This window comes from Malus sylvestris, chromosome 12 (assembly GCF_916048215.2).
Source record: "Malus sylvestris chromosome 12, drMalSylv7.2, whole genome shotgun sequence".
Lineage (NCBI taxonomy): Eukaryota > Viridiplantae > Streptophyta > Magnoliopsida > Rosales > Rosaceae > Malus > Malus sylvestris.
In genome coordinates this window covers 2,363,746-2,391,557 of record NC_062271.1, presented here as the reverse complement: position 1 = coordinate 2,391,557, position 27,812 = coordinate 2,363,746, and the positions used below count along the sequence as shown (strand labels likewise).

At 38.0% G+C, this 27,812-nt stretch overlaps 3 protein-coding genes across 5 annotated transcripts; 1 reads left to right on the top strand and 2 right to left on the bottom strand.

The window, feature by feature from the left end:
- LOC126593234 (NDR1/HIN1-like protein 10) lies at positions 1–3,024 on the bottom strand. Its single transcript, XM_050259231.1, has 3 exons — positions 2,308–3,024; positions 683–755; positions 1–429 (listed from the first exon to the last, which is right to left on the bottom strand). The coding sequence occupies exons 1-2, from the start codon at positions 2,866–2,868 to the stop codon at positions 720–722; spliced, it is 597 nt and encodes a 198-aa protein (XP_050115188.1). The 5' UTR covers positions 2,869–3,024; the 3' UTR covers positions 1–429; positions 683–719.
- A 6,330-nt stretch (positions 3,025–9,354) lies between these two features.
- Positions 9,355–13,888, bottom strand: LOC126593225 (protein ABSCISIC ACID-INSENSITIVE 5-like). 3 transcript variants are annotated; one of them, XM_050259221.1, is made up of 6 exons: positions 13,655–13,888; positions 10,903–12,035; positions 10,268–10,339; positions 10,128–10,157; positions 9,799–9,912; positions 9,355–9,667 (listed from the first exon to the last, which is right to left on the bottom strand). In XM_050259221.1, exons 2-5 carry the CDS (start codon positions 12,016–12,018, stop codon positions 9,817–9,819), a joined length of 1,314 nt encoding a protein of 437 aa, XP_050115178.1. In that variant the 5' UTR covers positions 12,019–12,035; positions 13,655–13,888; the 3' UTR covers positions 9,355–9,667; positions 9,799–9,816. The 3 variants fall into 3 exon arrangements, with proteins under 3 accessions (XP_050115178.1, XP_050115177.1, XP_050115176.1); XM_050259220.1 differs by lacking the exon at positions 13,655–13,888 and having other exon boundaries at positions 9,355–9,700; positions 10,903–12,197; XM_050259219.1 differs by lacking the exon at positions 13,655–13,888 and having other exon boundaries at positions 10,903–12,193.
- A 9,374-nt stretch (positions 13,889–23,262) lies between these two features.
- Positions 23,263–24,146, top strand: LOC126593233 (germin-like protein subfamily 3 member 2). The gene has a single exon (XM_050259230.1). It carries the CDS (start codon positions 23,302–23,304, stop codon positions 23,962–23,964), a length of 663 nt encoding a protein of 220 aa, XP_050115187.1. The 5' UTR covers positions 23,263–23,301; the 3' UTR covers positions 23,965–24,146.
- The last annotated feature ends 3,666 nt before the right edge of the window (positions 24,147–27,812 follow it).

The following is a 27,812-nucleotide window of genomic DNA, read 5'->3' as shown; positions in this document are numbered from 1 at the left end:
TTAAACAAAATAGAGTGCATGAGATAAAATAAAATGTTGCGAAATGTACAAGTGTCATATGTAGCTAAAAATAATTGTTTTTAAGAATATAAACTTTAGAGAGAATAGTAAAATATTTCTATACTCTTTATCAGAAGAGAACAACGAGCCTTGAAGTACATAAGCCTGATCGAGGGAGAGGTACATATATAGCACAAAGATAGGGAAGACGTTGTCACGATCAGAGCCTTCAACTTTGGGAAGAAACACATGAAAACTGCGAAATAATTGTCGAAAACCCAAGTCATTTCTGCCGTTGTAACATTGTGTCCGGGCTCCATATCCTACCTTAGTGGAAGATCTTGCCATTTTCACTTGGATTTTCCATTGAAACCACAAAAGACCAGAAATCAGTTCTCAAATGCTGATGGAAAAAATTCTCTACCCAATCTGCATCAAAATAGGCATTAAGTTACATTATTTTTTGGTCATGTATTTCTAAGAGTTGAGTAACATATGATGTGATATAGAGGGATATGCATGGATGAATTTCAGTTTAGATTTAGTTTTTAAATTAGTAGTTGATTAATTACTGTTCTTGCCTCAATATATATTAGGGTTTTCTCATTTAATGTAAGTGTGAATATGGACAGAATTGGAACTTTGTAAGAGAAACGTAGAAACGTATATTCATGTACATTACCTTTTATACGTGGTCCTCGATGACTCCAATCTACAAATTACATCTTTATTCCTTTACTAGTGCTTCCAGAAACCTGCACAAATCATCTTATACTTGGTTAAATAAAAGTTTAGAAGTCCACAGAATAATCATATTTAGTTAGTTTAGGGACGTTCAAAAACTTAGAGCCAACCCTAAAGAGAAAGGGCAACAACAGAGAAACTTTCTTTAGGAACTATTAATTGACACCTAAAAAAGTCATCATGCAATCATCTCGAGAAAATTTCTCTCCTATACTTTTCATAAACGACGAGCGCATATAATGACTTTAGAACCTTTTTTTTATTTTTAATTTATTATTAAGGAGAGAGGGAACAATGGCGTAGCCATGAATTATTCGGTGGGTGGGCTAAGCTAAAATTAATACTATGAAATTAAATTTTTAATCTTTTGTTGCCTACATAATGTTATATAATAGTAAACCTAAAAGTAATAGTTTGAAGCAAGAAATTTGTACTATGTTTTCTAGACTTCGAGCCTCAAAACTTTTAAGTAAATAAAAAAAAGGAACTATTTTTTAAATGGAAGTTTTAATTTATTATTATTAAATTATAGAGTAAATTGTACAAATGGTCCCTCAACTTTAATCAAATTGGAGCAATGGTCCCTCAACTAAAAATCCATTACCTTTGGTCCCTCAACTTATCAAAACGTGCAGCTATGGTCCCTCAACTAAAAATCCATTACCATTGGTCCCTGAACTTTAATTCAAGTGGAGAAATGGTCCTTTAACTTTAACCCAATTGTAGCAATGGTCCTTCCAATATAACTCGTTTTGACAAATTTTTTGACATAGTTGACAAAAAGAACCATAATTATACACTTTGATGAGTTAATGAACCCTAATTATATAAATGGTCATTCCAACATAGCTTATTTTGACAAAATTTTGACAAAATTGATGAAAAGGACTATAGCTACACATTTTGATAAGTTGAGGGACCAATGGTAATGGATTTTTAGTTGAGGGACCATTGCTCCAATTTGATTAAAGTTGAGGGACCATTTGTACAATTTACTCTAAATTATAATATTGGTTAAAGTGATGAGCTTATTTAACATTTATAATTTATTAGCTCTTATTTTTCTTAAAAACAGCCTTAAGATTCAAAATTTTCATTTGCAAAGTGAAATATAACAATTAAAAATCATAAAACATCCCAAAAGATTAATATTTTTAAGCTTAAAGAATCAAAACTATCCTACGCTATAGCCTAGGGGAGGCTTGTACTTAGCTTCGCCAATGAGAGGGAAGGGTTCGAAACTACTCCATTAAGTAGAGGAGGGGAAAATTTCGAACTCAAGATGAATGGATAGAAATCTAACATCCTTACTACAAGGATATTAGACCACATGAGACTTTAGAAAATAAATTGTAATAGTGAGGGACCAATTACAACTAATTTTTCTTTTCTAGTCATTTGCATACTAGAAAGGTGCATACTCATGATATCTGTAGAACATATTTCTCTACAATTTTTAGATTAGCACCCGTTAACCAGCCAATTGCGACATTTCTTGTTAATAGCCTGTTAGTCAGAGCATTCAAAAGTTAGAAATGGAAAGAGGAGTAGACAGATGCAAACCTTTTCGCAATCGGTACTCTCAAATTTGTCAGAAGATTTTCCCTTGGAATTTACCAAAGGAACCTTCAACTTGCATTCCACCTTATACTCGTTAAAAATATCTACCTTAGTAAACCTGGACAGAACCTTAATTTTGATCTTCAAAACGATATCAAAACTCGTACCACCCTTAATTTTTGAAGCCACATCGCCCTTAAGAGACTTCTGCCCCTTGAACACTAGTGGAGTCACTGCACTTGTCTTCGTGCTGGCTACATCGAATGTGCTCAAACTAACTGCACTTAAATCCTTGTCATCATAAATAGCAACAGCTTCAAATTTGTCATACTTGTAGTCAAAATTTTTTTCACGATTTTCGACGGTTATGTTGGCAACTAGGTTGTATTCGAGGGTTTTTCCAGACCCCGTACCAAACTGCGTCAACACGGCATCAGTCACCTTGTAGCTCGCTTCTAACGAAGGGCCTAGTTTATCCCGAAACACGAACAGAACAGCGATGCCGATGAAGAAAAGACCCAAGAAAAGGAGGCAGCAGCAGCAACAACATTGTTTAGAACCCATAGCTGATAGAGATCCAAGGGACAGATTTTGAATTAATTTAAATTTTAAACGAAGTGCAAAAATATTCTTTTCTATTTCGTTGATCTTCCGGCAAACACCAACCCGCAAAATTTAACCACCAAGACGAGAAGGCCTGCTAACCGGACATTTTGCATGCCGAAGTATAAATATGGCATTGAGGATATTACACGCGGATACTACGTGTATTTTGAAAACTCATCCCGTTTTAGTGTATCTAATTTGAGGAATGGCTAGTTTTGAGGCCGACCATACAATTTAATTAGTTTTAGTACCTTATCTTGAAAATGCCAAAGTAAGCTATTGAAAATCTCTTAAATGTAATAATTAGTTGTTCTTTAAACTTCATGCCATCCACACCCTCAAGGAGAGACAAGCTCCGAAGGACTCTCGAGAAATACTTACATAAACAAAATCGGTGATTGCTAGTTGTTGAGAAGAGATTTTTCAGTGTGATCGGTACATGAAGTGGTACACCACGTGTCACTATACAAATGGTAGGATATGTGTGCTAAAAAATTATTAACTTAAAAAAATAAAATTTCCCACCACTCCTATTAAAATACATGGTGTACCACTTGTGTTTCCGTCACAACTAAAAATTTCCCGTAGTTGAGATCGGTGATTGCTAGTCATTGATGTATTTGACTAGTTTCTAAATAAGATGAATCTTGAAAAATACTTTTTGTTGGGATAATTATGATATTCCTCTAAGAAGCACGTAGATGAGCATCTCCAATGGAGATGTCAAAATATACATGTCAAATGTTAATTTGATAGTTGACGTGGATGTCAGATTTTGTTTTCCTCCAACTCATATGTTTTTTTGTTATAATTGATATTTGTAGGATCCGAAAAAAAAAAAAATTTAAGATTTATAATTGGTACATTAATAGGACCAACAACACAATAAAATAATTAAAGAATTAATTGGCAGCACCTGTTTATTATGTTAAATTTGACAGCCAATGACTCATATGTCAAATATATGTAGGATAGATATATCAGTTGGAGCTTCTTTTTACCTTTAATTTGATTGCATAATATTCCACTTATGATTGACATATCCTTTGGAGATGGTCTTAGACTGAGGTGCGGGTATTTCACTATCTTTTAAGAGATTCAACCGATCACTGCGGTTTCACGAAATCTACGAAACCAGTACAACAATATGTCTCCTCTAGGATACATCAACACAATTGAATCATTGTGTGATTCAAACCTATCTGCACAAAAGGAATAGTCCAAAACTTCACCACACGAACACCCTTATTTGACTAGTAAGTAGAAACAAAAAGATGGAGGAATACAAAATAATTCTTGCAGAAGAAATCGGATAGTGAGATCATGACTAAAATACAAGAGTTACATAAGATGGTGTCTTCTAGTTCATTTCCAATTAGCAAGAAGACACCATATTAATTAATAGGATAAGAAGCACAAATTAACAAGAAAAATATTACAAGAGTTAGATAAGATGAAAAACTAGAAGACACCATCTTAATTTCCAATTACTCAAATAAATAATAACAAACATCTTTTATTTCTACTAACAAGAAATATTAACAATTATAATTTATTTATTTAATATTAAAAATGCACAAACAAATAATGACAATTGTAATCAATTTATTGAATATAAAAAATGCACCAAACGAGCTATTTATTATTACAGTCTAGTGATAATTCTCTTCATTTGTAACTGAAAGGTCTTAAGTTCAATTCTTGCTAAAGGTGAATTTGAACCACATTATTGCTAGCCCATTGTGAGGCTAAGCCCACTCCCTCCCACTTAGAGCAACTCTAGCGTGGGCTAGTGCTCGGGGGACGGGGGACAAAATAGGGCCAGATAACCCGACCTTAAAGATCCAACGTGGGCAACCCGAAGGAGAGTGGAGGCCCGAGCTCCGGGCCTGTGAGGAATTGCCAGCCCGAGAGCTCGAGTGGATATGACGCCAGGGCTGACGTCATCCTGGCGTCGCCCCAATTTTATATTTTTTTCTGTCAGGCGTGTGTGACTCATCCGCGCGTGAGGGCACGTCAGCCAACAGCTTTTGAGAGCTTGGGCTCGCGTCGCAGTTTGCCGAGGTTACCGTTGGGAAGCCATGTGGCTTCCCACGGTCCATTCGATCTCAACGGCTCTTTAAATTGGACCGTCTGATTTGCAACGGTAATAAAAAAAATCTTATTTAATATCAACCATTGGATCTGAGATCAACGGTTGATATTATTATGCTTTATAAATAAATAAATAAAAAGAAAAAATAGTTTTAAAATTAAGAAAAGTTACCATTGTGACACGTGGCACAATCTGGAGTGTTGGAATTCAAATTTTTTTTTAATCCAACGGCAGAAATTAATTAGTTCAATAAAAAATTAAAAAAATTATAAAAAAACTGAATTGTTTTTACTTTTTTATAAATACCTTCTCATTATCATTTACCTTACACCACAATTTCATATTTTCTCAACTACTTTCAATCAAATTCTCATCTTTCTCTCAAAGTTTCAGTCCAATTTTTTTCAACAAAATGACTACTGATGTAGGTACAAATTGGTCGCTTCTTGAAGATGTTGCGTTGTGTACTAGCTGGGTTGAAGTTACTCATAGTTCGCTTACGGGTAATGAGATGCAGTTGTGAGAAATGTGGAGTCTTATTCATACCAATTATCTTGAGAAAATGGATGGGAAAAGAACCAAAGAATTGATGTCCAGTCGTTGGAAATTACTTAGCCAATCGTTTAGTACGTGGAGAGACGCCTTGTCACAAGCTAGTACTAATCTTCAAAGTGGGGAAAATTACGCGAATCATGTAACAATATATTATTTATTTGTTTGTACTATACCCAAATTTACATTATAATTATTTGTTTGTATTATTTATTTATTACCTACTTTCATTTATAATTATTTGTTTGTATTATTTATTTGTTACCTACTTTCATTATAATTATTTGTTTGTATTATTTATTTTTTACCTACTTTCACTATAATTATTTCTTCTCCTGCTTTGTGTAGCAACTTCAAGCACAAGCTTGGTATGGTGCCAAAACCAAAAGCAAAAATAAATCATTCAACCGGAGGGAATGTTGGAATATTGTAAAAGATTGTCCTAAATTTAGAGTTGTGCCTGTCGGTCCAGAAGTTTTCATGAACAGCACCCATCTACACTCTACACCCAATCATGGCTCGCATGTTCATGAAGATGATGCAGAAGAAGTGCCCAAAACGCCCCTCCCTGAACAAGCGTCGGGGTCGACCCGTTATCCAATTAGGCCTTAAGGTAAGAAGGCTTCAAAGAGAAAAGTGAGTGCTTCCAAGAATGATTATGCAAAGTACATGGAAGAACTTGCTCGCCAAGGTGAATTGACTTTGGCGCGGGAAATGGCGAAATTTGAGACTAAGAAGGCTAGAGATGAGGCAAAAGCTGCAGCTGTTGAGAGAGAATTTCAATCTAATGAGAGGGAAAGAGAGCTACTTAGGCAAGAAAGGGAACAATTTAGAGAAGAAAGAATGGCTCAACGAGATCGTGACATTATGAACACGCCTTTAGAAGGGAAGTCTCCAAATTCTAAATATTTTTGGAAGTCGGAGAAAGAGGATGTGGTGCAAAGGAGGCGTGCAAGAGAAACGAGAGCAAGAGGATATGGTCCTAGCACGACAAGAGCAGATCATCCTAGCACCAAAAATTGGTTAAGTGATGATGAATAAAGTACTTTTTGTAATCAGAGCCCATAATTTTCCAATCACTTTGGGTTGTAATTTATTATTTATTGAATAGTGTACTTTATGTTGTTTTCAATTTATTGAATTTAATACTTTATTTATAGTGAGAGTAAATTTCTTTAATTTGGTAAGTTATTTATACTATAAGAGAATATTTATTCAAATGACAAAAACACACCAAATAAAATTACATAAACATACCAAATAATTAAAAACTCACTAAAAATGAACTAAAAAAAACACACCAAATAATTAAAAATGAACTAAAAATGAACTAAAAAAAACACACCAAAAAAAATTAAATAAACACACCAAATAAAAACAAACACACTAAATGAACTTAATTATCTTCAGCTTGTTTCAATGCCCACTGGTGCTCTATCAAGTCATTTTGCCGGGCATTGTGCATATATGGCATTTGAAGTGCAATATATCGTTGAATGACCAATTCATTGTAACGTCCATCCCTTTCTAATGGCTCATGTTGCACGGGTTCTTCGGTGGCGTCATGAGCACAATATATACGTGTTCTTGAATTGTTCATTGTGTCTGGCTCATATTCATCAACGACATCATAATCGTACTCATCCTCCACAATCATGTTGTGAAGAATGATGCATGTCATCATGATGGATCGAAGCAACTTTACATCAAACAATCTAGCAGCACCCCTGATGATCGTCCAGCGAGCTTGGAGGATACCAAAACAATGCTTCATATCCTTCCTGCACCCCTCTTGACAGCTTGCAAAATGTTTTTCTTTTGCACTTCGCGGACGTGGCACTGTTTTGACAAATGGTGACCACCTTGGGTAAATGCCATCTGCTAGGTAGTATGGCTCGTCGTACATACGTTCATTGACGCAGTATGTGACTTTTAGTGCCTTTACTTGCAGGACATCGTTGAACACTGGGGATTGAGCAAAGACGTTGAGGTCATTATGAGCTCTCGGAACCCCAAAAAAGACGTGTCAAATCCATGTATCAAAAGATGCCACCGCCTCCAAAATGATACTTTTTGCTCATTTTCTGTCCCCATAAGCGCCTTGCCATGCACTTGGACAATTTTTCCACGTCTAATGCATACAATAGATGCTCCCAATCATCCCAGGAAAACCTCGCATCTCAGCCTTCTTCATAAGCTTTTGCAAGTCCCTGTGAATAGGTTGCCGGAGGTACTATGCGGTATAGATAAATTTGATTGTTCTGCAAAACCTCATCAGGGACTCAAGAATGGTTGATTCCCTATCTTCGCTATCTCATCCACTTGGTATGCAGATGCTCCATACGCAAGCATCCACATCGCAGCAGTAATTTTTTGCTCTGGAATGAGACCCATAGCACCCAAAGCATCTTTCTCTTGCACAAAGTAAGAATCATGGTTGCAAACAACAATCATGATTTTGTTGAACAAATGTCGTTCCATTCTAAAACGACGTCTGAAGTACGTATCAAGGAATGCACTGTTATGGACAAAATAATCGTCCAACAGCTCCGCACCTCGTTGTTGCCTGTTTCTATCAAGGTTTCGGGAATGGTTGGGCCTGAAGATCTGAGCCACAGCTTGGATGACTCGACGGGAATGTGAGGCTCTGGCCATTCTTGCTTCGTCATCTCTCCTTCTACGCTCCTCCTCCTCTTCCATCTCATTTCGGCTCACCTGGACATTGAACATTCCTTCTGATTGGTTAAACAATTCTTCCTCTTGCTGATCAATTTCCCACATCATCCTTGAAGAAGAAGACATTGTAAGAAGGAAGCAGAAACTATGAATAATGATACAGATTTTGATTTTGGTGAAGAAGGAAGCATAAACTATGAATAATTATAGAGATCTTGAGAAAATATGTGTGAGATTTCAGAGGATGGATGATGGATTATATAGAGGATTTAGAAAAAATTAGGTTGTAGATAGTGTCACGTGGCATGCCATCATTCGTTAAAAATCTAATCGAAATCTATCATCAAAGATTATGAAAAGGTAAGGACACGTGGCACGACGGCATTGGATAAAAATCTTATCGAAATCCATCACCAATAATTGTCTTTTCGGGTAATAACACGTGGCGTAACGAGAACGATTAAAAATCTAATCGAAATCTATTCACAAAGATTTTGAAAAATTAAGGACACGTGGCACGATGACATTGGATAAAAATCTTATCGAAATCCATCACCAATAATTGTCTTTTCGGGTAATGACACGTGGCGCAACGAGAATAATTAAAAATCTGATTGAAATCTATCCTCAAAGATTCTGAAAAGTAAGGACACGTGACATGATGACATTGGATAAAAATCTTATCAAAATCCATCACCAATAATTGTCTTTTCAGATAATGACATGTGACGCAACGAAAACAATTAAAAATCTTATCCGAAATTACAAATAAAAAATTATTCTGTATTATTTAAAAAAAAAAATTATATTTTATTGCCTATTGCCAGGGTTATTCAAGTGCAACGGTGGAGATGCAAAAAATAATTACTGTTCATTAAAGATGGTTACTGTTTGCAGGGTAGATTGAATAGTGAATAACATGAGGAGAAAGTCCCACGCTGGAATTGCTCTTAGTGTAAATAATATCGATTGTTTAAAAAATTAATAATAGACCAACCGAGTCTTGAAAAGTACTTTTGTACGCCAAGTCACCGTTATCGACCTATGAACTCGTACAATCTTAAGTACTATTATTGTACAGCTGTTGATACATATAAATTCTCAAATCGATAGCATGCATATTAACATTACTAAATCATTTTTGTTTATATTCTAGAAAACTTCCAATCCGAAAGCTGGTAAGTTGAAATCTACAAAAACTACAACAAATAAATGCATAACCATGCCTAGTACATAACTCAAATTTAATATTCAACTGGATTTTACACATTTGACCTATTTGAATCATTCATGTTCTCATAGTCACATAATCTTAACTTGCAGTGGAGCATTCTTATCATTTGCTTCACCTTGTAGCCATTTCAACTTCGAGCTGAGCTTGCGCAGTTTCGACATCCCTGGGTAGCGCTTCAGTTCTGTCGAGTCCTCAATGACCTACATGGAAGCTCTTTCTTTATGCATAGGAAGCTACTCAAAAGTAAGGAAGTTACGCATAAGTAACGTATTCGGAAAATGAAAGAAAGGTACAAAGACGGACTAAAAATTTGAAATATGCCTGCATTTACCGTTTCTCAGATAGCATATCACAAACCACAACTATGACTCCTCCTCAACACCCTTAGCTTCTCCTTCACTTTCTGGGCCCTGTTCTGAACTCTCATCTTCATTTCCTCGAAATACTGTAAAAAAGTATTTCAGTTGTGGATACGTAATGTGATCAATTAACTCATGGGGTGGCAGAACACTGGAATTTACATGCAGTTGCAGACACGAAAAATATCAAAAATGGTTTCCGACAGTCTCACTATATGTTGGACAGACTATGAATCAAGATCGCTCGTAACACTAAAAAGCATTCTTTTTGTTACTCATAGATTTTTAAAGCAAGAATTACCTGTTGCTTTCGTTTCCTCTCGAGCTCTGCCTGTTCATTTAACTCGATCAGCAGGAGCAATAATTATAAGCAATATCACCACAAGAAACAAAAAGAGTAGGAAAGCTTTCAACACATCGAAATGTTTTTCATGTCATTACCAGCGCCTGTTTAAGGTGTGAGTTGTCTTCTCGCAATTGATTCAGTTCTGCTTCCAGTTCAACTGTGTATGCCTGTAAAAGCAGCATATATCACTCAAATAAAAATTACTGTCATGATCCTCTAAGAAAATGTGATGAGAAATTCTACTATTTACTTTCACTTGGGTATCCACATAATTTTACATGATTCAAAATTCCAAAGTACCAGTTCAACTCTTGCCTAGCAGCTACTGAACTGTTCTGCGAATAACATTCAGACTAACTACCTGGACTACTCTATTAAGAGCTTGGCGAAGATCATTTCCTAGCAGCCTTGCACTATAAACCGACAACGTTGGATAAGTTGAAAAAAAACAAATTGACATCACTGATCAATCCATCTAGAATAACGGGGGCAATGCAACTCATGTATTCATCGAGCAACCAAACAAAGGGAACATTTTACTACCATATGACTAAACCATTGATGATCAATACACTTCAGTGAATATATAGTCTACCTTGCTAAAATAGCATCACAAAAGGATATTAAATTCGACCATTCAAGGCAGCTGAATCATCATAACCAGAAATTAATTAGAACAAACAATTCAGTAGTAGGACCTGAATTGTCAGAAAAGAATGAAATAATGTACCTGTTTTCGGGCTCTAGACCTTGCTGCAGACTCTCTGTTCTTAATCATCCTTCTCTGCCTCCTCTCTACCACTTTTTCAACCGCTCCATCTAAACCCCGCTTCCTTCCTCTTAGTCCACCCATTTCCAAACCAAATTGACCCCCAGAGTTCTCAACCTGACTAGTACCCATCCCATCAGAAGACACCGGACTCACAAGAGCCCCCATCCCAATTGTCTGCCCTGCTGCATATCCATCACCACCATTCACCACTCTCCCGCCAAAACAAACCGACTGTGGAGGTGGCACTGTCGGGTAAGCCCCATTCCTCTTACCATTCGCAGCATACGCAGAGGACTCTCCCACAACCGCAGACCCACTTTGTGGTATAGTTTGGTAATTAGGAATACCGGTAGCAGTGCTAGTACCTGCTGCACCAGCAGCCCCCATTCCCATCACAGGCCTATTAACAAAACTCGGTACCACTGCCTGGTTGCCGTTCTGATACATCCCATATTGCTGCTGCTGCTGAGGCTGAGGAGGCACCACTGTGGCTGCCATTGAATCCTGTTCCCGAACTACCCCTGCTTTAACCAAAAAATCCTCCAATGTCATCTCCCCAAAAGTAGGCTGACGAGGCGCAAACTCAGAACTCTGAACACCGCCGTCGATGTTGCCGTTGTGATTGTTCTGCTGCTTTGCCTGCTGCCCTTTGTGTATCACGGACCAAACTTCATCCACCGTTTTCCTACACAGTGGCGCAGGCAGTGTGAGTGAGCCTTGTCGCGGCAAGCTGGGCTGCGTCGCAATGTGCTTCTCTGCAGAGGCATCGGCTAAAGGCATGTGCACCTCAATGTTGTTCGTGTTGTTGTTAGTAGTGGAAGTGTTGGTGTGATTGGAATTAATGGCTTGGTTTTCTTCGGCGGTCCAAATGCTTGTAAGGAACTCATCCATATTCATCGACCCAAAATTCTTGCCACTCTCGCAGAGGGTGTGCTGAAACTCATCAAGAGTGAGAGAGTAGATTGATGATTGTCTTCCTAATGAAGAGAATATCTGGTTCTTCTCTTGTTGGTCCGATAACAAAGGTGAATCCACCTTGCCTTGGGAGATGATTTCCGACTCCGAAACACCCATGTTTGTGTGATCTACACCTGATTGAATGATGGGTTTCAAAATTGTAATGAACCCGATCAAATTGAAGCACATAGGGTAAAGTTATGCAGTAGTTGTCGGTGTTGCAGAGAATAAAGATTTTAGTCTATTGAAGTGTAGACAACTGTGTGACATTAACCGGTTCCTTCAATAAATAAATAAATCCAATTAAATGTCCCCTTTTTGCTAAGAAACAAAGAAGAAAATATTGACTTAAAATCATATCAACAAAGCAGAGTACTCAGAATGAATTTAATTGGTTCGTACAGAAACTACATGACACATTTCATTCATGCAATAGCAACAAAACTATGTGCTACGCTCTTTCAGCTCAGGTGAGTGAGAATATTGCACTGAACCTCTCATGCTCACGTGATTGAGAACATTTACCCTGCACACGCTTGAGAGGTTCTATCCACGCGATTAAGAACATTTATAATACACAATGCTCAAGATGTTTCATGTTCAAATCTCTCAAACCAATATAGCTTGTATTTTAAAAAGGGAACTTTAACGAAAAGCATCCGATACTGTTCACTTTAACGAAAAACCATATTTTTACACTAAAAAGTCAATCCTGGTATTATTCACTTGACCCTTTATTTTGTCTTTATCATTAAAACTCAAAGTTTTCAAGCCATTTTCATTAGTTTTCCTTTTTAAAAAATCACAACGAATCTCTGTGGCCCCTAGCTATGATTATATTTTAAGGACAAATATGCTTGGCAACACCAACCAAAATTAACCAAGGATTAATTAGTGCTGTTCTATTAAAGCATGGGATTAGTGAACAATTGGAGGTATATATTCACATGACGCATGCAAGATAGGTTGGTCCGTATCAAATTATGCATTTCCTAAATAGGAAACATGAATAGAATGTATGCGGGGTAGATAGCTAAAGCAAAGAGAATCTTTCTTGTTTTAGTACTATTGCACTTCATTTTAGAGTGGTCAATTTTCTCTTTCAATTATTGAACACCAAAAAAGTCATCAAACAGAACATAAAAAAGCCAGAACGAAGTTGCACTAATTATCTACTTATTAACAATGAGAGATGCAAGGGTTCTTTTACTTCAGTGGTGGAAAGGTGTTGAGCTCTACATGACGGCATCATTTCGAACCTCATAAATGGCTAATCCAACATTTAATCTAATAAAAATCTATCGTTTGTCCAAAAAAAAAAAAAAAAAAACAACGAGAGATTCTTCAACATGCCTGAAAGGCAGTACATCATATGTATAATGAAATATGGCGTATGTGACATTGGTTCGAGCACACTGAACAATCTCACATTAACAATAAACTACACAGTTTGCATGAAAATTACAATCACTAACCAACCCCTACTTAACCAACCAATAAGATAACAAATTCATCTTCAAAAAACAGACCCAGAACAAACACATAAAATCAACAAACGCATACAAACACACAAAACAACAAGAAATATAAAAAAGAAACATATTTAGTTTAACTCATATAAACTACTGGAAAGAAAGTTCAAACTTGAGTACATAAGAGAGACTCTTAACCGTTTTAGCCAACAAAACATGCAGACTATTGCATAAGAAAACTATTTAAGCTGAAACCCTAAAACCCATGAAAAGAAAAGTACCTTGAGTGAATGTAAATATTGAGTAGGAAGCTGAAGACGAAGGCTAAGAACTCAAAAATGCCAGAAACCCAATACTCCAGGACACTGTTTAATTTACTCTTGGACAGATCTACTTCAAACTTTTGGTATATTATATATACTATCAGCATCTAAAACAGCACCAAGTTTATGGGTTATATTTTTTATATTCATTTTTGGCTATTAGTTAGAGAGACAGAGAGAGCGCGCGCCCTAAGGGTGGCTGTGCAGTCGTATACAGGAGGGACTTTGAGGAGGAGAGAGTCGATCGAGCAATTCCATGACCACACCTCTATCTTTCCGGCGTGGTGTGGGGCCACTTTTTTGGCGTACAAGTCAATCTAATCAATCTCTAGTCTCCACTGCTTTTTTTTTTCTATAAAAAAACATGCCCCCAGTCCTAAATTATACCCATTAATGCTTAGAAACCTTGACACCTGTTAGCTAGGTGGCTGATGGAGAAGAGGTCTTTGTTGATGTTGCAACACGTGTAATGTTTCTGCCAAAAAATAATAGAATTAATGTCTCACATCATCCCATACATAAAAAGGTTTTATATAGTATCTGTCTCTCTTTGACTTGAAAATTCATTATACATGAGAAGGTGTGTGAGGATGTAAAGGTACAAGAGTCTTATATTGGTAAAATGAAAAATTTTATAAGGACTTTTAAGAGGTTGGGCTACTATTGGTAATTGATTTTACAGTAAAATCTTAACTTTCTTCATAGTATCAGAGCAAGTTGAACTACATGTGAAACTCAATGACTACACATGTTCCACGTCGCCCACTTCGTGTTGTTCACGTGTTTGACTTGAAAATTCGTCAAACATGTGGTTGAATGTGAGGATGTGATGGTACAAGTGAAAAAGAAACTTTGCAAAGAGCTTATGAGAGGTTGGATTACTTTCTATCTTGTTGGTTGGTAATATGGTGGAATTTGAACTTTCTTCAATGCTATCCATGCCCTTTTTTATTTTTCACTCACTATAATTTTTGTATTTGATTTTTTAAATTCATTTGTCGTCTATCGAAATTTGAGAGAAGTGTGTAGAAGTTAAAAAGAGATGCGAAATACTAAGAGGAATCTTTCAAAAATGGAACTCTTTGCCACTTCATATTTTTGGCACAATGTTTTATAATATTAACAAGAGAATTGATGTTAAACTGTAAAGTGACAGAGAATTTATGAAAATCACACTTTTGAGAAAGTTCCAATAACATTTCTCATAAAAATATATAAATATATAGCACCACCTTTTATATAATCCTCTTAGCATTTCTCAAAGAAATGTATGAATAACACCACCTTTTATATATGAATTGCTGGTTTTTCTACATTTTGACAGTCTTACTTTTGCTGCATAATCATTTTGGTTATGAATATTGTAAGTGGTAATCAAGCAAATATTTCTATTTGTTTCAGTTAGGTCATTCAATCAAATCTAGTAATGAATTTTACAAATGTGAGAGATGCAAATCTTTCTATTTGTTTGAGTTAGGGCATTCAATCAAATCTAATAATGAATTTGACAAATGTGAGAGATTTGATCTTACATGTTCAGGTGTATGATTTGACACACTGGATTTGAAATTTATATTCTCATCATTCAGGCTCATTTGTGGCATACACGGTATTGTAAATCCAATACTTGAAATCTAAGAATTAGATCAATTAGAGCCTAGTTCTCATTGGTTGTTTCTTCTCTCTTCTTCAATTTGTAGTTTTTCCTATTCCAAATACGCATGACAAAAATTCCTGTAAATATATGTGGATAACCTTGGAGATTCGCATCTTTAAAATTCAATCTGACGAATGCTAATAACACTCCCACTCAAACCAACCTTGTATGCTCATTTAAAATATTTAAATATAATAAAGATATGGTTTATCTAGAAATTTTCTTTCTCTTCATCACTCAAATTTAAAGTCATTTTTTCAGTATTTAATGTTGCTTATAGTATTATGTGTGGTTTGTTTATTATGTTTTCTGGTTCAGTACGTACCGCTGATTTAGGGTTGGCATCTCACTATATCTTGCATACTTGTTCTTGTTGAAACAGTGCAGCAGTCGGAGTGGTCCAATCCTTTTGTAGGTATTGGGACGCTACTCGTCCCAGCTACTACCCACAATTCATGTAATTATTGTAGTAATTTTGGAAGCCTGCAAACCTGCAAAAGAGAAACCTTTGGGAACAATCCATCCAAAATATTGCAAAGAAGATATATATAGATACTTCTGTTAAGATGCGATTAATTACGACACAGATATCCAGCTTAAGTAAAATGATAGATGAAGACAAAAGAAGACTTGGAAAGATACTCTAAAGAAAAGACATGGAGTATTTGGAGCTAACGAAAAACTTGACATAAAACCAAGCGCAGTAGCATTCTAGGATTTATATAGCCGACCTCACTTAGTGGAATAAAACTTTGTTGTTGTAAGTAAACAGGGATCCAACTTTTCTTTCTCAATATAGTTAAAGGTAATTCTATATAATCCCAAATATGGATAATTATCGAAAGATCTAGATTACATTTATTAGATAAGCCGAGTGTTTTTTCAAACTAGAGTTTGTGTCCTTTCAAATTATAGAACTGAAATTATGTGACAGCGTACGTCGTCAAGAAAAATATGAAATTGAAATTGAGCATAGGCGTGTTTGTTAAAGTTAATTCAATGCAACAACAACAACAACAACAACAACAAAGCCTTTTCCCACTAAGTGGGGTCGGCTATATGAATCCTAGAACGCCATTGCGCTCGGTTTTGTGTCATGCCCTCCGTTAGATCCAAGTACTCTAAGTCTTTTCTTAGAGTCTCTTCCAAAGTTTTCCTAGGTCTTCCTCTACCCCTTCGGCCCTGAACCTCTGTCCCGTAGTCACATCTTCGAACTGGAGCGTCAGTCGGCCTTCTTTGCACATGTCCAAATCACCAGAGCCGATTTTCTCTCATCTTTCCTACAATTTCGGCTACTCCTACTTTACCTCGGATATCCTCATTCCCAATCTTATCCTTTCTCGTGTGCCCACACATCCCACGAAGCATCCTCATCTCCGCTACACCCATTTTGTGTACGTGTTGATGCTTCACCACCCAACATTCTCTGCCATACAACATCGCTGGCCTTATTGCCGTCCTATAAAATTTTTCCTTGAGCTTCAGTGGCCTACGACGGTCACACAACACGCCGGATGCACTCTTTCCATCCAGCTCGTATTCTATGGTTGAGATCTCCATCTAATTCTCCGTTCTCTTGCAAGATAGATCCTAGGTAACGAAAACGGTCGCTTTTTGTGATCTTCGCTAGATTGCTCCGGTCATTAGTGTGGATAAGTATATAAATGGATAGAGATAGGAAAGCAAACACAAGATGTACGTGGTTCACCCAGATTGGCTACGTCCACGGAATAGAAGAGTTCTCATTAATTGTGAAGGGTTTACACAAGTACATAGGTTCAAGCTCTCCTTTAGTGAGTACGAGTGAATGATTTAGTACAAATGACATTAGGAAATATTGTGGGAGAATGATCTCGTAATCACGAAACTTCTAAGTATCGGAGTGTGGTGTCGTCTTGACTTGCCTTATCTGTCTCATAGGTAGATGTGGCATCTTCTCTGGAAGTACTCTTCCTCCATCCAGGGGTGGTATCTTTAACTGGTGGAGATGCACAAGGTAATGTATCAATTTCACTTGAAGCTTACTTGTAGTTTCAGGCTTGGTCAAGCGCGATACAAACCATGTAGTAGGAGTCCCCCAAGTCGCCGAGCTAGGGGGTCTGCTGAAAGAGGTGACAGACAAGGTAAGCAATCAGAGCTCCGACTGATTGTTCACCTTCTCCCCATCTTGCAGCAGCATGAAGGATAAAGAGAAGAAAAATAAGAAGAGATGATATGAGATACTTTTGCTTTTGAAGAAGTAACTTTCCACAGGCTTATTCTTGAACTGAGCTGGAGGGTTTTCTGGTTTCCTCCAGAGTATAAGGCCGACTGAAGAATTTGAGGGTCAAAACAAGTCCATCAAATCTAGAGTACGTTCCACCCTGCTGATATGGGATACTTTTGCTTTTGACAGAGTAATGGATATATCGGCACGTGTGCTGTTACGCTTGTCTCCACATGCTTCCTTGTATCCTTCGCACTTGCCCTATCTGTTCCTCAAGCAGATGCGGAATCTTCCCTGGAAACATAAGATGATGAAGATGAGTACTCGAGAGCAATGCCAGGTAAGTAATCAGGTAAGGGGTTCCAGGCAGTCAGTTCCTGGCTGGAAGCTTGATTCCAAGTGCTGACTGATTGCTCTCTTTCTCCTTGTCTTGCAGGTAAAAACAAGGCCAAAAGAAAAAACAGGGAAAAAGCATGATATGGGATACTCTTGCTTTTAACCCTGATGATATGAGATATTCTTGCTCTAGTATAGCTTGTTTGCAGAGGTATTATCGGGGGGAAAGAAAGCTGAATATTTCGAAAGGCTTCGTTCGGAGTGCCCTCTCAGATATGATGAAGGGTTGAGCATTTTTGCAGGTCTGCCTGTCCGTTGGGGATGGAGGTCGACATATATAGGAGTCTCCCTAACAACAAGTAGTAATGCTATTCCTTTACCCTGCTTGGTCATAGCACGGTAGTGGGAGCTGCCAGTTTCACATGTTTTAACTCTGTCAGAGCACTTTGAAAAAGTGGTCTGTGGTATCTGGCTCTCGAGATTCGGAGAACGATGCCTCTTCGATTTTTGAGAAAGCAATCATGCTGGGGGTCTGACTCTCGAGATTCGGAGAGCAGTGTCTCTTCGATTTTTGAGGAAGTAATCATGTTGGGAGTCTGGCTCTCGAGATTCGGAAGGCGGTGCCTCTTCGATTTTGGAGCAAGCAATCTTGTTGGGAGTGTTGTCTCGAATGTGAGTAAAGGTTGGACATGTTTGCTAGTCTACCTTGCCACGAAGCACAAAGGTTGACACACAGGGACTTTCCAATTATCCAGCAATGGTACTGTTCCTTTACCCTCTCTTCGATTTTGAGAAAGTAGTCATGTTGGGAGTCTGGCTCTCGAGATTCGGAGGACGGTGCCTCTTCGATTTTGGAGCAAGCAATCTTGTTGGGACTGTTTTCTCGAATGTGAGTAAAGGTTGGGCATGTTTGCTAGTCTACCTTGCCACGAAGCACAGAGGTTGACACACAGGGACTTTCCAATTATCCAGCAGTGGTACTGTTCCTTTACCCTTGTGGGTAATAATATGGTAGCTAGACCTTCAAAATTTATGTGTCTAAACTTTGTTAGTGCTGTTTCTTTGCTATTCTTTTACCTTTCTTGGTCAGAGCGATGTAGTGGGAGCTGCAAGCTTCACGTGCTCAACTTTGGCAGAGAACTTTGGCAAAGTGATTTGTGGTACCCATGAGTTATTGTTGCGTGTGGGAAGTGGGTGATTGAACAGTAAGATTCATGTGCTTTCTACTTCACCAGAAGTCTTCGACAGAATGCCCATAATTTCTGCAAAGCTGAGTGTGCGTGTGACAGGTGCTGACAAGGCTAGAAACCTTTACCAAGATCATCAGGATCAGCGTGCACTACGACTGCTCGCCCAAGAATGGAATCAGGTCCACTCAGTGGAATCTAAAATTGGTATCAAGAAAAATAGATTAGAAAAGTATAACGAAGGGGGTACAGGCAGCAATCCAAGGGCATATGAATAATCGTAGCTGCTGATAACAAGCTAGCATTGTAGATAAGCCCATGACATGTACATAGATGTTTAAAAACCTCACGGATTGATCTTTACAGCGCTTCTTCTATGAATTTAGATCCATAGAATGAAGTATCTAGGCATACATATTTCTTCATATTCATATTTTGACTTTAACGAAGTTCATTTCTTCGAAAACAATGGCTAGACACCATCAGTCACACAGCTATCGGAAAAAGAATGTTACGAATATTTAGTAAACGGTAAAAGATAAAGAATTGTTACCTGCCAGTCCTGGAGAGAAACCTCAGCAACTCCAATGTTTCAAAATTCCCACCAATTTCTGAGTGGAAGTGCTAGTCTAGAACCTTATCCAGATCTTCTTAATTGGTCAGCGTTGTTTCTCATTCTTCAAGTTAATGATCGGGATGAATTCTGTGTGTTTTTGGAGTGATATGACCTATTCACGAGTGACTTGTAAAGAGAAAGTCACAAAGTATATTTCAACTCAAACGTATTAAAATTAGAGTGATTTCGAAAGGTTCATAACCTACTAGTAGTCGGACCAGTGAATGTGTGATGGATATATATATTGTTTTCTTAAAGTGTGTGTAGAGAAAACGGGATTCGTAATTGATTAAATAAATTACGTTGAGTGGCATAAGAAGATTCCGCATCGCTTGGACAAGGAGGGGCGACATTGGTTCAATCAGAAAACATTATGGATGTTACAGATTCCGCTCAGGTTGATGCATACGCTTGGATGAAAGATCTTTGAGCGCGAATCATCATGTTGGATAATATGAATTTGGAATGCGGAGAGTAACCTAATTTATTTATAAGTTCATGTAAGATTCCTCTTTTCATTAATGTGGGATTCTTCCTTAACATGTCATTTTTCGTGTGACGAATTTTCAAGCCTAGCACGTAGACAACAAACAGGGTGATGGGGAACACGTGTGGCCATTAGGCTTCCCACGCGTGACAACCTGTTTTGATACCATGAAAAAAAATTGAGGTTCTATTATAAAACCAATTGACAATCTGGGAAGTTGCACAACTTACTTATAAACCCATCCAAGGTCTCTCCCTGGAAGTTCATTCTTTACACACTATGTGAAATACATGATGGCTAGACAAATTAACTACTCTATAGAGATACTTTATATAGGAATAAAGTCACAAAAAATTCTGATTCCAACTTGAGCCAACTATATGTAGGAATAAACTCCACCTTGTACTAAGTTATAATTTTTCTAGATCCCGTATTAAGAAAACTCACCTCCATATAGTGATAACTGATAATTGTCAATAAGCATATAATATACAATGTCACAAACATAAGTTTAAGATGATCTAAAATATTTCTCTATAATTGATTGAGACAATTTTTGATATTTTAGAGTTAATATATACAATACATACCTTTGAGCCTGCTGGTACTTAATATTTCTAGCTTCATAAGCTTGTTTATAGAGAAAAATTAGAGAGTGCACTACATACATACATGCACTAGATTTTAAAAATTAGATGTCTTTCTTTTTTTTAATGTAACATCTTAAAAATTGACGTGTTCCACTAGTAGTTCTTTGTATCTATACAATTTTCATTAAGGATTACTAAGTCAAAAAAAAAAAAAAGAAGAGCTACATCTCTATTAAAGTATTAAGTAACAATCTCCTCAAAGTTATAATTAGTTTGATCCCAACATTATGACCATATAAGGTTTTACTGTATCTCGTATGGGAGCTTGACATGTAAAATCATGGGATTTGAGTTATATCAGATGAATACCTTACACACTCTAATCCAACCTATTGAGATATAGAAAATAATAAAAAAAGATATGAAGAAGATTGATAACAAACTTAGTGAAGAGTAAAACCTGCCGGTTATTAGGTCTTTGGCAACTATACCAGAAGGTTGGAGGCAGATGACACTCCATGAAAAATATTAAGACTTTTGATGATGTTCTTAGCCTTGCTATGAAATCTGAGAAAAAGGCTTATGATAAGTTTGTGAGAGCTCAGAGTGGCAAGCTTGATGTGGTTAAATGAAAAAAGTGGGACTAAACGACACTCTTTGAAGCACGGCACGAGTATGGGATGGACCAGAGCCACCTCAAATGAATCAATTGAGGCTTATTTGTTTCTTGGGTCTTTGTTGGCAATTGGCCTTTGTAAATAGGGTTTGAACCCCAGTTTCTTTTTCTTTTGCCCTTTTTCTGTCAAATTGAACCCCACGTTTTATTAATGAAATGCTTCTTAACGGGAAAAATAACCTATCATTTATATAGAATATACTATAAGGTTGATTTAAATGGATCTTTTAGTTTAAATCCCAATTCCAAAAAAAAAAAAAAATAGCTAAAATATTATGTTTTTAGATTAGGTACCAATAAAAAAGTCAACGAAAACAATTCTACAAATACTACTATAATTCAATATATTACATGATTGTGACTGAATTCTACAACGTTTTTCAACCGGCCAACTTTTCCTGCGACTAGTTGATCAAATTTTCTAACGACCTGATGATCAATTTTTTCGGTCTCAATGTCACTGTCCAACACTGACCTTCAAAAATCCATGTTAACTAATGAATTTTCTGATATGTTCTCTAATAAAGTTATTGTGCATATATATAAAAAACAATACTCACACAGCAAAACATTCGTGAAAATGAAAAAATGTCACATATGACGGTGACCGGCAACTATTTCAGGCACTTTCACCGGTTGCATGTGGTCGTGTGCAGTGGGGATAAAAAGATAAATGTCCCTATGCTTATAAATGTATTTGCTCACAATTTGTGGCTTAATCCAAACAGAATGAGAAGGTATTGGTAGTTTTCTTTAAAGTTGATATTTTTTTCTTAAAATCTTTATTAAAATTGGTATTTAATCTAGATTTTCTTTAGTTTAAATAATTATTATTCATCCATGCAATGATTTGAAGAACAAAGAAATAAAGAAAACAAATGGATCAAATGAAGAATTTCTTTTCATTGTAACTGATAGATTTTAGATTTGAATTTCGAGAATAACGAGTTCGTAATTATTTTATTTCTTAACTCCCTTAGTTTAAATATAGGGTAATTTAACGAAAAGCTCCTGGTACTGTTCTATTTAACGAAAAACCACATTTTTACACTAAAAAGTCAATTCTGATACTATTCACTTTACCATTTATTTTGTCATTGTCATTAAAACTTAAAGTTTTCAAGCCATTTTCATTAGTTTTCCTTTAAATATATCGTTGTATAACTATAATATATATGTGTGTGTGTGTAACTATAACATTTTTACATGTGTGTGTGTGTATCTCGTTGTATTACAATAATATATATGTGTGTGTATAACTGTAACATTTTTATCTTATACTGTAGCGAGGTTTGTAACAAAGTAACCGTATATTGTTTGTTGCAGATGGTGGAATAGCTACCCTTCTAAGCAGTTACTTACTGTTCTGGCACATGATGCAAATAGTAGTCAGCTTCCCTTCACTCACAAGCAAAGAAACTTGCCTTATGATTCATACATAGCTTTATCAAATCCATTCATTTTTCTTGGCCACATGCAAATCATGAAATACACAAAATGCAGGCGCCGGCAGGTCTCGTGTCACGCGCAGAGCATCGAAGAAGAAGTAATCATCCATCATAATGTTGTCCTCCACATTTTATTTCTCATACTATGTATATATGATCCTTGCAATATAACTCTTTACTTTGGAATTATAAATGTAGGGACCAGTCTGAAAAAGAGAGGCATCAGTAGGGGACCAAATTAGATTATTGTGTTGTAATTTGTATCCCACATCCATAAGGTTGTTAATTAAATATAATCTCATCATTAAGGGAGCTCATAATTCACATGTACACCCCTATATATATACACAGACATATATGTGGGTACATATATTGTTCTAATCCGGTTGAATAGCCAAGAAAATGTCTTCCAATATCACAATTTTGCTTGTTATTTTTGCCCTCCTATGTGATGTTATGGCTTCCGATCCTGACCCGATTCAAGACTACTGCATACCGAACCCGAAATTTGGTGCCATAAGAACACCTCTTCACACCATCCTCCCATGCAAGAACTCGTCCGAGGCCACCACCGATGACTTCATCTTCTCTGGGATGAAGGTGGCCGGAAACTTCAGCGACATGGGTATCGCAGCCATCGCAGCGAACCCAACAGTCTTCCCGGGGATCAACACGCTCGGGATGTCATTCGTACGAGCTGACCTCAAAGTTGGTGGAATCAATCCACCACATTTCCACCCTAGAGCCACAGAGATATCCCACGTAGTGAAGGGGAGTGTTTATTCAGGGTTCGTTGATTCAACCAATAGGGTTTTTGCTAGGGTTATTGAGCAAGGGGAGGTCATGGTGTTCCCTAGGGGTCTAGTGCACTTCCAAATGAATGTTGGCAAGAAGCCTGCTACAATTTTTGGTAGCTTCAATAGCCAAAACCCAGGAAGTCAAAGGATCCCCTCTGCCATTTTCGGGTCGAGGATAAACGACGAGCTCTTGGAGAAGGCATTTGGATTGAGTCCTAAGCAGATCGGAACGATGAGAAGAAGATTTGATCCAAAAAGTATGAGTTAGAAAGTGGGATTGAAGGGGCATTTGCTTTAGTTGAGTTGTGTTCTAAGTTGATTTGCCCTATAACTGTGGAGGAGCGTTGTTAGTTATTGTATCTTGTATCAATACGGTACTTCAATCTTATTGTTTCTTGTATCGATACAGTACTTAAATGAAATTTTTGGTGCAAGAAGTTTGTAGTTCAATTAGCTAAGAGTTTTCGCCTCTTCACTTCAAGTCCTAGTTCGATTTCCACCTCCCTGCTATCATTTGCATCAACAACAACAACAACAACAACAACAACAAAGCCTTTTCCCACTAAGTGGGGTCGGCTATATGAATCCTAGAACGCCATTGCGCTCGGTTTTGTGTCATGTCCTCCGTTAGATCCAAGTACTCTAAGTCTTTTCTTAGAGTCTCTTCCAAAGTTTTCCTAGGTCTTCCTCTACCCCTTCGGCCCTGAACCTCTGTCCCGTAGTCACATCTTCGAACCGGAGCGTCAGTCGGCCTTCTTTGCACATGTCCAAATCACCGGAGCCGATTTTATCTCATCTTTCCTACAATTTCGGCTACTCCTACGTTACCTCGGATATCTTCATTCCCAATCTTATCCTTTCTCGTGTGCCCACACATCCCACGAAGCATCCTCATCTCCGCTACACCCATTTTGTGTACGTGTTGATGCTTCACCACCCAACATTCTGTGCCATACAACATCACTGGCCTTATTGCCGTCCTATAAAATTTTCCCTTGAGCTTCAGTGGCCTACGACGGTCACACAACACGCCGGATGCACTCTTTCCATCCAGCTCGTATTCTATGGTTGAGATCTCTATCTAATTCTCCGTTCTCTTGCAAGATAGATCCTAGGTAGCGAAAACGGTCGCTTTTTGTGATCTTCGCTAGATTGCTCCGGTCATTAGTGTGGATAAGTATATAAATGGATAGAGATAGGAAAGCAAACACAAGATGTACGTGGTTCACCCAGATTAGCTACGTCCACGGAATAGAAGAGTTCTCATTAATTGTGAAGGGTTTACACAAGTACATAGGTTCAAGCTCTCCTTTAGTGAGTACAAGTGAATGATTTAGTACAAATGACATTAGGAAATATTGTGGGTGAAAGATCTCGTAATCACGAAACTTCTAAGTATCGGAGTGTGGTGTCGTCTTGACTTGCCTTATCTGTCTCATAGGTAGATGTGGCATCTTCTCTGGAAGTACTCTTCCTCCATCCAGGGGTGGTATCTTTAACTGGTGGAGATGCACAAGGTAATGTATCAATTTCACTTGAAGCTTACTTGTAGTTTCAGGCTTGGTCAAGCGCGATACAAACCATGTAGTAGGAGTCCCCCAAGTCGCCGAGCTAGGAGGTCTGCTGAAAGAGGTGACAGACAAGGTAAGCAATCAGAGCTCCGACTGATTGTTCACCTTCTCCCCATCTTGCAGCAGCATGAAGGATAAAGAGAAGAAAAATGAGAAGAGATGATATGAGATACTTTTGCTTTTGAAGAAGTAACTTTCCACAGGCTTATTCTTGAACTGAGCTGGAGGGTTTTCTGGTTTCCTCCAGAGTATAAGGCCGACTGAAGAATTTGAGGGTCAAAACAAGTCCATCAAATCTAGAGTACGTTCCACCCTGCTGATATGGGATACTTTTGCTTTTGACAGAGTAATGGATGTATCGGCACGTGTGCTGTTACGCTTGTCTCCACATGCTTCCTTGTATCCTTCGCACTTGCCCTATCTGTTCCTCAAGCAGATGCGGAATCTTCCCTGGAAACATAAGATGTTGAAGATGAGTACTCGAGAGCAATGCCAGGTAAGTAATCAGGTAAGGGGTTCCAGGCAGTCAGTTCCTGGCTGGAAGCTTGATTCCAAGTGCTGACTGATTGCTCTCTTTCTCCTTGTCTTGCAGGTAAAAACAAGGCCAAAAGAAAAGACAGGGAAAAAGCATGATATGAGATACTCTTGCTTTTAACCCTGATGATATGAGATATTCTTGCTCTAGTATAGCTTGTTTGCAGAGGTATTATCGGGGGGAAAGAAAGCTGAATATTTCGAAAGGCTTCGTTCGGAGTGCCCTCTCAGATATGATGAAGGGTTGAGCATTTTTGCAGGTCTGCCTGTCCGTTGGGGATGGAGGTCGACATATATAGGAGTCTCCCTAACAACAAGTAGTAATGCTATTCCTTTACCCTGCTTGGTCATAGCACGGTAGTGGGAACTGCCAGTTTCACATGTTTTAACTCTGTCAGAGCACTTTGAAAAAGTGGTCTGTGGTATCTGGCTCTCGAGATTCGGAGAACGATGCCTCTTCGATTTTTGAGAAAGCAATCATGCTGGGGGTCTGACTCTCGAGATTCGGAGAGCAGTGTCTCTTCGATTTTTGAGGAAGTAATCATGTTGGGAGTCTGGCTCTCGAGATTCGGAAGGCGGTGCCTCTTCGATTTTGGAGCAAGCAATCTTGTTGGGAGTGTTGTCTCGAATGTGAGTAAAGGTTGGGCATGTTTGCTAGTCTACCTTGCCACGAAGCACAAAGGTTGACACACAGGGACTTTCCAATTATCCAGCAATGGTACTGTTCCTTTACCCTCTCTTCGATTTTGAGAAAGTAGTCATGTTGGGAGTCTGGCTCTCGAGATTCGAAGGACGGTGCCTCTTCGATTTTGGAGCAAGCAATCTTGTTGGGAGTGTTTTCTCGAATGTGAGTAAAGGTTGGGCATGTTTGCTAGTCTACCTTGCCACGAAGCACAGAGGTTGACACACAGGGACTTTCCAATTATCCAGCAGTGGTACTGTTCCTTTACCCTTGTGGGTAATAATATGGTAGTTAGACCTTCAAAATTTATGTGTCTAAACTTTGTTAGTGCTGTTTCTTTGCTATTATTTTACCCTTCTTGGTCAGAGCGATGTAGTGGGAGCTGCAAGCTTCACGTGCTCAACTTTGGCAGAGAACTTTGGCAAAGTTATCTGTGGTACCCATGAGCTATTGTTGCGTGTGGGAAGTGGGTGATTGAACAGTAAGATTCATGTGCTTTCTACTTCACCAGAAGTCTTCGACAGAATGCCCATAATTTCTGCAAAGCTGAGTGTGCGTGTGACAGGTGCTGACAAGGCTAGAAAAGTAGGTGCCTCTTCGAATTCTGAGATCGGCCCTCGTGGTCTCTGAGCAGCCCATCTTTTGAGAAAGCGAGCGCCTATTCGATTGATTCGGAGACCGATGCCTCATCGATTTTTGAGAAAGCAATCATGCTGGGGGTCTGGCTCTCGAGATTCGGGGAGCAGTGTCTCTTCGATTTTTGAGAAAGTAACCATGTTGGGAGTCTGGCTCTCGAGATTCGGAGGGCGGTGCCTCTTCGATTTTGGAGCAAGCAATCTTGTTGGGAATGTTTTCTCGAATGTGAGTAAAGGTTGGGCATGTTTGCTAGTCTACCTTGCCACGAATCACAGAGGTTGACACACAGGGACTTTCCAATTATCCAGCAATGGTACTGTTCCTTTACCCTCTCTTCGATTTTTAAGAAAGTAGTCATGTTGGGAGTCTGGCTCTTGAGATTCGGAGGACGGTGCCTCTTCGATTTTGGAGCAAGCAATCTTATTGGGAGTGTTTTCTCGAATGTGAGTAAAGGTTGGGCATGTTTGCTAGTCTACCTTGCCACGAAGCACAGAGGTTGACACACAGGGACTTTCCAATTATCCAGCAGTGGTACTGTTCCTTTACCCTTGTGGGTAATAATATGGTAGCTAGACCTTCAAAATTTATGGGTCTAAACTTTGTTAGTGCTGTTTCTTTGCTATTCTTTTACCCTTCTTGGTCAGAGCGATGTAGTGGGAGCTGCAAGCTTCACGTGCTCAACTTTGGCAGAGA